Below are 11,165 nucleotides of genomic sequence, written 5' to 3'. Positions count from 1 at the left end.
AGCATTGCTTTCTTCTAACAGTATTTTGATGCACTAAGCATTTTGTTTTGCCCTCATTAGTATCGACACGCTAAGTGTCAAGGCTGGGTTCTCTAAGCACCCGACAATAAAATTTCATACGTTAAGTATTTAAACACTTTAAGATTTAATACACTGAGTATTAGGATTTGACATATCAACCATTCGATTACATTGGCCATGGGCCCCAATACACTAAGTATGAGAATCATGTCGCTAAGCATGAGATCAAGTACACTAAGTACTTGAAAATGTGGTATACTAGATACGACGCTGGGCAACTGGGGCTACTTGCCACTTCGTTCTTAAAAGAAAAACTTCTTCAGGTTTCTAGCGTTCCATGTTCTTGGATCCGCCTTCCTTCCACTGTTTCCAGCACATATGCGCCATTCCTATTTGCTTCTATGACCTTATATGGGCCCTCACATACCGGGCCCAGCTTGCCTTGAGGTTGGGTTCGACTTGCCTCGTTCCTTCTCAGCACATACTCGCCTACTCTGAACGCTTTCTCCTTTACCCTCTGATTGAAATATCTTTCTGTTACACGCTTGTATGCAGCTTGGCGTATCTCCGACTTCTCGCGCCTCTCTTTGAGGACATCCAGGTTCAACCTTAAGTCTTGGGCATTGCTTTCTTCGTCCGCATTAACCGCTCTTAGCGTGCCAACCGTTATTTCAGTGGGAAGTACAGCCTCCGTCCCATATGTTAGGCTGAACGGGGTCTCTCGTGTGCTTGTTCGTGGAGTAGTTCTGTATGACCACAACACTGCCGGTATCTCTTCTGCCCAATTCCCTTTTGCCTTACCCAACCGTTTATTGATGTCATTCACAATGGTTCGATTGAACACTTATGTTTGTCCATTAGCCTGTGGGTGCGCCACTGATGTGAACCGCTGATTTATCCCCTTACTGGCGCACCATTCTCTGAAAGGGTTTTCAGCAAATTGTAGGCCATTGTCACTGACGAGCACTTTAGGTGTTCCGAACCTTGTCATGATATTTTTCCATACAAACTTTATCATGTGCCTTCCCGATATGCATGCTAGCGGTTCTGCTTCAATCCACTTTGTGAAGTAGTCTACTGCCACCACCATGTACTTCAGCTTTCCAGGTGCTTCCGGGAACGGGCCTACAATGTCTATGCCCCATTGGTAGAATGGCCATGGGCTAGATATGTTCTGCAGTGGTACTGGCGGGTTTGCTTGGACTGGAGCATAAGACTGGCATTCCTCACACTTTCTAGTCACTCCCAGCGCGTCTTGGTGTATAGTGGGCCAGTATATTCCCATTCGGAGCACTTTGCCCGTTAAAGCTCTAGCTACCTCGTGTGCGCCCGCCTGGCCTGCGTGCGCCTCCTGTAGCGCCTCCATCCCTTTGGCCTGATCTACGCATTTCAACCACGGTGCCGTGAACCCTTTTCGATACAGTTCCCCGTTTATCAATGCATATGCGAGTGCTTTTATATGTATTTTTCTGGCTTCACTGTGGTCGTCTGGTAGTACTCCCCTTTGTAAATACTCCATAAATGGTGTCATCCATGTGGGCCCAGTGGTTGTCAGGGTATTTATCTGCTGTTCGTCTATACTTCTTTCTCTGAGCACTTCTACCAAAACCTTCTTCGATAGATGATCGAAGCATGTAGATGCCAACTTGCTTAAGGCGTCTGCCCTTTTATTCTCGCTCCGCGGTATTTGCTTAATTGTGAATTGTCTAAAGGACTGGACAGCTGTCTTACCATTCTCACATACCTCTCCATTCTCTGATCTCTTGCCTCAAAACTTCCATTAATTTGGTTCGCGGCTAATCTCGAATCTGTTAGGGCTGTCACAGCCTTCGCACCCATTTGTTTGGCTAAGCGCAACCCTGCGAGCAAGGCTTCATACTCCGCCTCGTTATTTGAGGTGTGGAAGTCGAAACGAAGAGCATAGGTCACTTCCTCTCCCTCCGGGCTAGTCAAGATTAAGCCTGCCCCTGAGTCTTCCCTGCTGGACGCCTCATCGATATACAATGTCCATGAGCAGTCGTTGGCTGGGACCTCCTCTACCGCCCATATTCTTTCCTTGGCTGAGCTTCCTTCGTCTGGAATTTCGAGCAAGAAATCAGCCAGTGCTTGTCCCTTAATGCTTGTCCTTGGACAGTAGCTTATATCATGCTCCCTTAGCTCAATTGCCCACTTTGCTAATCGGCCCGAAGTTTCTGGCTTGAGCAATATCTGTTTGATGGGGCAATTTGTTAGTACCTCTATTTGGTGCGCTTGGAAGTAGCGCCTCAAACGTCGCGCCGCGTAAATGAGTGGCAGGACTAGCTTTTCCAGGGTGGGGTAATTGAGCTCAGGGCCCTGTAATGCCCTACTCACGAAGTATACCGGCTTCTGCTCTCCTTCCCTTTCTATAGTCAACACTGAGGATATTGCTTCGTTTGAGGTCGAGAGGTACATTTGCAGTGTTTCCCCTGGGATGGGGCTGGCCAGTGTGGGCAGCTTGTGTAGTGCTTCCTTAATATTCTGGAGCGCTTCTTCCGCCGCGGTTGTCCATTGAAAATTGTTCTTTTCAATACAGCCTTTCAGTGTATGGAATAGTGGCATGACCTTGTCAGCAGATTTCGAGATGAATCTACTCAAAGCCGTGAGCTTCCCATTCAAACCCTGTGCATCTCTGAGAGTGCCTGGGGGTGGTGTCTCCATGAACTCGTCCACTTTAACTGGGCTAGGCTGGATGCCATGTTTGGTAACATAGTATCCCAAGAACTGTCCTTCTTCTACCCCGAATGTGCACTTGGCCGGATTCAATTTCATCTTGACCCTTTCTAGTGTATGAAAAGTCTCCTCGATGTCTTGCAACATTTTGTTTTCATGGGGGCTCTTAATCACCATATCGTCGACATACACCTCGATATTCCTCCCAATTTGCTTGGCGAAGACCGAGTCGACCAGACGCTGGTATGTGGCTCCTGCGTTTTTTCAAACCGAAGGGCATCTTGGTGTAACAGAAGGTGCCATGATCCGTGTAGAAAGCCGTTTTTTCTTTGTCCTGCTCGCTCATCAGAATCTGGTGATATCCCTTGTATGCATCCAGGAAACACTTTAGCTTAAACCCTCGCAACGATTCCACTTTTTGGTCGATCTCCGGGAGGGGGTAGCAGTCCTTGGGACACACTTTGTTCAAGTCTGAGAAATCAATGTACATGCGCCATGACCCGTCTTGCTTGCGTACCATAACCGGATTAGCGACCCAGGTTGGGAAAACTGCTTCCCTTACTATTCCGGCCTCCGCCAGCTTAGCCACCACTGCGTTAATTACCCTGTTGCGGTCCCCTCCCTGGACCCTTTTTTTTCTGCTTCACTTCCTTTGTCCCTGGTTTGATCGCCAGTTTGTGCTCAATGACCTTCCTATCTACCCCCACCATATCTGTGGGAGTCCATGCAAATATGTGCTTGTACCGTTTGAGTAGATCAACTACCGCTTCTCTTACGTGGCCTGGGAGGTCATGACCAATGCTGGTCGGTTGATCAGGGTATCCTTCATTGATTACCACCTTTCCTTTTGTCGGGTCTTGCCGCGGCTTCTTTGTTTCTTTAGTCATCTCTGCTGGCTTCATGACCGTAAAGCATTGCAATTCCCTAGGAAGGGTGGCAAGTACTGTGGCTGGGCCTGCCGAAGTGTCGAATTTCAAGATTCCATGCATGGTCGACGGGACCGCTCCTAGCTTTAGGAGGGCCGTCCTACCCAAGATAATGTTGTGCTCCGCCGAATGTCGAATAACCACGAAGTCGATTAGGACCGTCTTCTTCCGTTGTTTACAATGGCTGGTGATTGTCAGGGGGAGGTGAATCGTGCCCAACGGCCACAGGCTGTGGCCGGTGAATCCGACCAGCCTTCCCGCCGTGGGTCTCAGGTTGTCTTTCCAACGGTCTGGGAGGAGCCGAAAACAGTGCTCATAGATTATGTCTGCGGAACTCCCTGTGTCGACGTAGACCCTGTGTATGGTCACATCCTTGATGGAGGCTTGGATTACCAGTGGGTTATCACCTCTCCATCCTTCAGGACGGGGGTCTTGCGCGGAGAACGTGAGCATTCACGCTGAGGGTCCGAGGATCCACTGGTTTGGCGACTGTGCCTCCCTACTTCTTTTGTTACATATCATGAATATTGCCTTGGGTTGAACTCCTTCTCGAGGCGCATTCTTGGCGTTTCGGCGTCAAACTTGACACGCAAGCTCCGCGTTATTTCCACCAAGTCTCCCTTGAGTTGCTTTTCTTCCATTTCCTTCTTGAGTACCGAACAACTGGCAGTATCGTGTGTCTTGCTTTTGTGGTACTCGCAATATCGGCTCTTGGGTGACTTGGCTGGCTGCTGCTTCTCTGATACCGTGTACACCTCCGGTCGACGACTCCGTCTGTCGTCTCTATCGAATGGCCGAAACCTCGCCTGGGGCCTCCTTACCTGGCCAAAGTGCCTACTCCCCCCTCGAAAGTCTGTGTGACTTGGATTGTGGCGTTTGGTCGTCATGACATTTAGGTATGCCTGTTTTGCTGCCTCGCCTTCTTCCTGCCTCAAATATCGTTCTACCCTCTCCTTTAACTCGACCCTCGTCTGGGGTTTCTTCCCCATAAGCTTTTGTGACAAGGGGCCTGGCAAAAGTCCCCATGTGAAAGCGCCAGCTATGAGTCCCTCGTCGTGTCCCGGCACGTCTAACGTGGCGTTTATGAACCTGGTGAAATATTCTCGCACGGTTTCACCCTCCTTTTGCTTACAGCCTATTATGGAATGAGAATCTCCTTTGTACTTTCGTAGCTGCATGAAGTTGGTAAGGAACAATTATTTAAGTTGAGAGAAATTGGAGATGCTGCCCGAACGCAACGTCTTGAACCATGTGCCTGCGTTGCTATCGAGAGTCGTCGGGAAATATGTGCACCAGAACCTCTCATCAAGCTTCAGAGACGTCATTGTCCACTCATACGTGTCGATGTGGCTATCTGAGTCGGTAGTACCATTATAGGTTTTGAGCGTTGACAGTTTGGCCGTGTTTGGTATTTCGTAGTCTAGCAACTCTTTAACAAACGGGGATGTAACACTGCGAGAAGGGCAGTCTTGGGTTGGAACGATTGATGTGCCATGCGACTGGTGCTGGGGGTTTAAACCGTATGACGACGATGCATGATAGCCTGGACTTGGTCCGTAAAAGGGGTGTTGTTGGAATGGCAACTGGAGAGGATAGTCGGAGGGGAAAGGGTGTATTGGTGTTACAGGGCTGATTGTCGAGGCCTGCTGAAGGTTATGGTTGGGGGCAATGGTCGGTCCGGTCCATGTGCCCGCCAACGAGTAGATAGGTGGTGTATGAGCTACCATAGTCTGCGCCAGCGGGGGTAGGGAAAGCATTGGGCCCAGTCCACCCGTCACTTGATTGAACGGTGACATTGAAAACGACGGCTGGATGTTGAGAACTTGGCCTGGTGGTAGCATCGTTGAGTGGACCGATGGCGGTTGCTACGTTGGTGGCACAAAGAATGGCGACATCTGAAGGGATGTGGTTAAGAGTGGCCCCGCCGGAGTTGTTCTTGGTTGGTGAGTTGCCGGTTGTGAGGTGGTGTTGGTGGTTATTGTAGAGCTTCCCTCGCCTAGGGTTGCTCTGTTAACCACCGTGGGCGGCGGTGTTTCGTCCAACGTTGCCATGGAGCGTATGGGACTAGCCTGATAGCCATCGTGTCCATCGCTGCCGTCGAACGCCATTGATTCTTCAGCCTTTTGCTTTTAGTTTGTGTTCTTCGTCTCACAAACGGATGGCGCCAAATGATGCGACCTGAACTTCAACCGGATTATCGCTGGTAAATCGGGTTTCTCGTCGCCTCTGCAATATCACAAGAAAGAGAGGCCGTCAGCCGTTTCCCGGGAGGGTGCTCCCGGAAGAACGCTCCGACGGTCAAGTTAGAAGGTATCTAGGGTTTGCTGTGTCTTCTTTTAGGGAGAAGAGCTTACCTCGTGAGTTTGAGAGTGTATCCTTTTATACCTAGCGCTCCTGCCCAGTCCGTACTAGACATGATCGCTTTTTAGGGAGACAAGATCAGAGGCGCTGATTGGAAGGTCGAGCGTCCTCAACCGTTAGAGCGCTCTTATTGGCTCTGGCGGTAATGGACTGACCCCACCATTTGTCCCCTGATTGTCTTTTTTGTCTTGGAGCTGGGATCGTTCTTTGGCGGGTGCGAGCCCCTCGCCTAGGCATTCTGTCCCCGGGGGCGCTGGCGGGCGCTGAGCCCGCTGGGCTTAGCCCGACTGGAGTGCTCGGTGCTCTGGCTAGGCGCGATTCTGTGGTGCCGTCTTAGGCACGCCATCAATGGAGAAGAACATGGATAGAAATTGGAGAGATCATCGGCTATTGAGGATGAAGAACATAGATAGAAATTGGAGAGATCATCGACTCTTGATATTATCTTCATCAGAGACAGAAAGAGGAAGAGTAACAATTCTTATTTTGGAGGGAAAATGGTTATAAACGGTAACAAAGGCGTATTTGTAGTTCCCTTATGTTACGATGACATCAACGAAATTGATCCAGTGGTTTAAAATAATCAATGAAAAACATTGAAGGGATCAGATTGTTTTAGGTGATGTAATTAGGTTTCTGCTTTAATATATATAGAGATATGGAGTCGTAACTCGTAATGCCACTAACACCTCAGGTTATCATTTAAATTGTTCAAAAGATAACGGAATAACATGTGAAACGATTTTCAAAAACTTAACTTAAAAGATTTTAGTTTCTACAAAACAACCACTAATTTCTTCTTAAATGGCAGAATTATTTTTTATATACTGATTTTTTATTTAAGGATTTTCAAAAATCCGAGAACAAAATATTAGAAAAAATGTTTTAAATTTTGTAGAAACAAAAAATTGTTATCGTATCATTTTATGACAAATGATAATGCAATATGGTTCGTTTTTCTTTTGTTAACATGAAATATATGACATTGAAAACAAAATGTAAATAATAACAAACAACAAGATTACCGTTATTGATTTTTTTGGTATTACTTGTTTGCTTTATAGTTGCATATTTGAAATAAACTTAAATACAAGTAAAGTAATCTAAATTACCCTCTATTAGTTTTCTTCTATTTGTTTTCTCATAGACAAAGCCTTGTTTAAACCGTATTAAAATAAAAAATAAAGGCAAAACCATTTAATGGTCCATGTGGTTTGTAAGAATTAGCCCAGTAAGGACAACTATGAAACCGGAGTTGGTTATTTGCCCCATATAAAAAGACCTTTGATATTTTATTTTTGACTATACGTAGTTATTTTTTTAAACAGAGGAGATTTGACCATAACAATTTAAGAGAAACTGATAGTGATAATAATAAGAAACGCAGTCCAACATAAGCTATGTTTATAGATACCATCCTAACCTTGCAACAAATGAATGTCTAGAAATAAAGAAGAATTTGCCGAAAATATAGTCAGTCTACAAATGAATGTCTTTTACATACACAAGAAATCAAAGAGTTCCTTATCTCACCATGTTCTAACTTTCTAGATTTGAAAAGAATTATTAGTCAAAGTCCCAATCCCAAACACAATACAACATGTTTTATTCTGTCTTATAGTCTTGACAATCAATAACAGATGTCCTCGACAATTTTTTCACTATACTCTCATAAACCTCTTCCAATAAATGCCCTTTCCGCTCAAGTAATCCAATCATTTCCTTAGCTTCATCCGCATTCCCATTCCGATCCAAGAACTCAAGAATTGAAGTTAAAGTAGCCGTATCCACACTCCATCCCTTATAACTCCCCAAAATCGATTTCCTCATCGCCTCAACCGCCTTTTCCATTCCACCATTTTTAACATAACCCATCGCCATCCGAGACCACGTTGAAGCATTCGGCTCATGTCCCCCCTTCACAAGCCTCTCCACCACCCCCTCCGCCTTTTCAAGCAACCCCTTCTTACAATAAACCGTAATAACAAGATTCGGGATTTGATAATCAAAGTACACACATCCCCTTTCCCACTCCTCATACAGCTTCGCCACCTCATCAACACAATCCAACTTGGCAAGCGAACTCATCATACAAAGATACCCATGATTATAAAACTTCCCCATATTTTTATAAACCTTCCAAACGCGATAAACATCGGATTTTCGTCCGGCGGAAGCGTATAAAGTGAGTAGAATTTCATAAGCTATCTTTTTTTGACTTGGTCTTATTAAATACTCGGATTTCTTTAATAAAACAACCGCCTTTTTGATATTTTCTTGATCACCGGTTTTCAAGTAACCGTTTGCCACCGTTGTATACGCATGCCATTCCATTTGGATCTCGGGGTCCGCTTCCATTTTTAGTAAAAGTTTTTCCATTTTTGGTATTTCTGAGGTTTTCGCGTACGCGTTTAATCGAATAGCGTATGTGAATTTATCGATAGGTATACCCTTTTGTTCCATTTCGTCCATTAAAAGGTCGAGTTTTTCGTATTGTAACATAGTGGAATACAATCCCATCATGACATTGTAGGTTAACGACTTTGAATAACCTAAATCCCGCATTATTTGAAAGGTGGATTCGGCTTTTTCCAATGATTTTGCTTCCTTATAGCAATTTAGAAGTGCGCCATAAACTTGCCAAACACGTAAATTATTTGGGATTTTATTGAAGTAGTCCTCAGCTTGCTTTAGACCGTAAACTTTTGAAATTAAATCGAGCTCGACTGAAATACTTTTATGTGAAACATCGAGGTAAGGCTTGTCGTTCATCCATTGGCAAATCTGTAATAAGAATTACAGGAAACGACTTAATGGAAAAAGTCATGGAAATTAAGAACAAATGATGGATTGCTTGTAAATATCAAGATTGGTTTCTCCAATGATGTTTTTTATTAGCAAAGAAGATGGTTTTATATAAGGCTAAATGCAAGAAATAGCAACGTACTTTATTTCATCTATTACAACATTGTACTTTCAAAAATCATATTTATTTTTTAACAAGTTTATTTTGAAGAATCAAATAACTATAACACTGTACCTTTATTGATATTTTTCTTATTAGGACATTATACTTTGAAAAATCTAACTAAATTTTGGTTCACGTTAGGACATTTTCCTTTGAAAAATCTAACTAAATATAGCAATATAGCATTGTACTATTATTTTTTTTTTCTTATTATGACACTACACTTTAAAAAATCTATCCAATTATAGATTTAGAAATTGCTTTGTATTTGGATAATATTGCTATAATTTGGAATGTCTTTCAAAGTACAATGTTGCAATAAAAAGAAATGGAAGTAGGATGTTATAATAAACAAATCAATGAAGGCGCATTGTTATTTCTTGTATTTAACCATTTATATAGCATCATGCTGACATTTTTTCTTATACAACTATACAAGCATTGTACTTCCAATTTTTTTTAAGGCATTATACTTAGAAAAGTCTATCTAATTATAGCATAGCACTTCTAACTTTTTCTACTTATTTTCACTCCTAGGTCCTAAGTTGCTGCCTACAAACTGCATATAACTATAGCCATGGTCTTAATCTGATTTGGAGGTTATTGATCAGTCTACTACTTTAGGTTTAAGGCCTTGCAAAATGGTCCACTACCAATTGATAGAGTGAGAACTGTGAACTTGTTAAATGTTACAAATCCTAGCTTGTGTAACAACTAACAAATGCCAAATGAAATGAATTGCAAGAATCAACCCTTCTAGACTAGCAAACAACAGTGTCAAAATTAACAGACATTACCCACCAAATTAATTTCCTAAAAAGCCCAATGAATTCCACAAAGAGGATCAAACTAAGCAAATACTTATAATGTCATGTTCACTAGTTCGAGAGATGAATATAACCTGGAGAGCGTGCTTGTAGCGGCTGAATTTCCGAAGCTGCTTAATAATCCGATGGAGATCTTCTTGGTCGATGGGTCTTCCTTCTCCTACCCATTGGTCTAGAACCGGGACAATTGAAGGTTCTCGAAAACCGACGAGTCTGTGGTACAAAGTGGTAGCGGTAGCAGTTGAAGATGTACTGTTTACGTGATTAGGGGTTAGGGTTTGTGTGGAGTAACGCAAAACCCTAGACGAAGCGCAACAAAATTCATTCCATGAGGCTAAAGGAGGCGTGCGCAATTTCTTCATTATCATCATCATGACGGAGGAGCCACCGGAGCGTATTGTAGTTCAGACTTCAGATGCTTTTAGCCTTTACAGCGCCGCATCTCGGCGAATTTTCGCGGCGGTGTAAAAGTAGTTCGTATTTTCAAAATGGATGTCATTTTAAAATATTTGCTGCAAAAATAACATCAAAACCAATTTTTTTTTCCTGTTTAAACATTAAATTTTTATTTCTTTTAAATAAACCATGCAATTTTTAGCAAAAGTAAAACCACGATCATTCTTACATGATAGAGTCGGTCACACATGTAATCTTTGATGATATGAATTTTAATTACTAAGGTGAACATGGACGGAGTTAGAATTTTAGAATAAGGAGTACTTGAGTTATAATAAGATGTTAAAGTGTATTTCAAACACAAGATCATTAATATGATCATTAATTAATATGCTTGCTTGTAAGCAATCAAATTTATCAATTTAAGAAAATTTCTTTGCTTTCTTGAGTTAAGTCGCTAATCATGATATCTTAAAACACATGCTTGAAACATGAGCCATTTAATAGCTTCAACATAAGCTTTATGTTGTAATAATTAATAAGAATTTATCTCTCTTAAAATCGTTTTTTTTCAAGTTCAACATTAGTTGGTTCTTCGATATTACTATTCATTTCATGTTGTTGTGTGTATTATGAACATGCTCCATATTATTATTACTAATAAGAAACTAATCATAATATATCATTTCCAAATTATATTGCTAAAGAAAATAACTACAATTTACAGAAAACTTAACTGTGCAATAATTAATAAGAATTTAAATGACTTGTTATTGAAATTGATGTTTGTAAAGTAGAGGGTAAAAGTGACGCCATTTGTGTCTGCCGATGAATATTATAAAAAAGATTATGTTAGTGTGATTGCCGAATTTCTTGAAGCATTAGACAAATTAAACAATTAGGCCATGGGGGTGGCAGGTGGGCTAAATGATGAAAATCCATGGGTTTAAATGATGAAATTCAATGCTATGAAAA

The 11,165-nt window shown here is 42.6% G+C and overlaps 2 protein-coding genes across 2 annotated transcripts; both read right to left on the bottom strand.

Moving 5' to 3' along the window:
• Positions 1-340: 340 nt before the first annotated feature.
• LOC145105056 (uncharacterized) lies at positions 341-3,614 on the bottom strand. Its single transcript, XM_079042189.1, has 3 exons — positions 3,317-3,614; positions 1,753-2,966; positions 341-817 (listed from the first exon to the last, which is right to left on the bottom strand). Exons 1-3 carry the CDS (start codon positions 3,612-3,614, stop codon positions 341-343), a joined length of 1,989 nt encoding a protein of 662 aa, XP_078898315.1.
• Positions 3,615-7,437: 3,823 nt separating this feature from the next.
• On the bottom strand, positions 7,438-10,293 carry LOC145107420 (pentatricopeptide repeat-containing protein At2g20710, mitochondrial-like). Its single transcript, XM_079044301.1, has 2 exons — positions 9,869-10,293; positions 7,438-8,783 (listed from the first exon to the last, which is right to left on the bottom strand). Exons 1-2 carry the CDS (start codon positions 10,166-10,168, stop codon positions 7,605-7,607), a joined length of 1,479 nt encoding a protein of 492 aa, XP_078900427.1. The 5' UTR covers positions 10,169-10,293; the 3' UTR covers positions 7,438-7,604.
• Positions 10,294-11,165: the final 872 nt, after the last annotated feature.

This window comes from Lactuca virosa, chromosome 4 (genome assembly GCF_052849685.1).
Source record: "Lactuca virosa cultivar CGN04683 chromosome 4, Lactuca_virosa_CGN04683_v6, whole genome shotgun sequence".
In the NCBI taxonomy this organism is placed as follows: domain Eukaryota; kingdom Viridiplantae; phylum Streptophyta; class Magnoliopsida; order Asterales; family Asteraceae; genus Lactuca; species Lactuca virosa.
Note: the sequence above shows the minus strand (reverse complement) of the source record. Positions and strands in the feature narration are given on the sequence as shown.

Coding starts and splice junctions, on each gene's coding strand:
- LOC145105056 (XM_079042189.1), bottom strand. CDS start 3,614: ATGAAGCCAGCAGAGATGACTAAAGAAACAAAGAAGCCGCGGCAAGAC. Junction 2,967..3,316: donor AGGGAGGGGACCGCAACAGG/GTAATTAACGCA, acceptor GAAAAAACGCAG/GAGCCACATACCAGCGTCTG. Junction 818..1,752: donor TGGAGAGGTATGTGAGAATG/GTAAGACAGCTG, acceptor CGGTTGGGTAAG/GCAAAAGGGAATTGGGCAGA.
- LOC145107420 (XM_079044301.1), bottom strand. CDS start 10,168: ATGATGATGATAATGAAGAAATTGCGCACGCCTCCTTTAGCCTCATGG. Junction 8,784..9,868: donor GCTACAAGCACGCTCTCCAG/GTTATATTCATC, acceptor TTCTTATTACAG/ATTTGCCAATGGATGAACGA.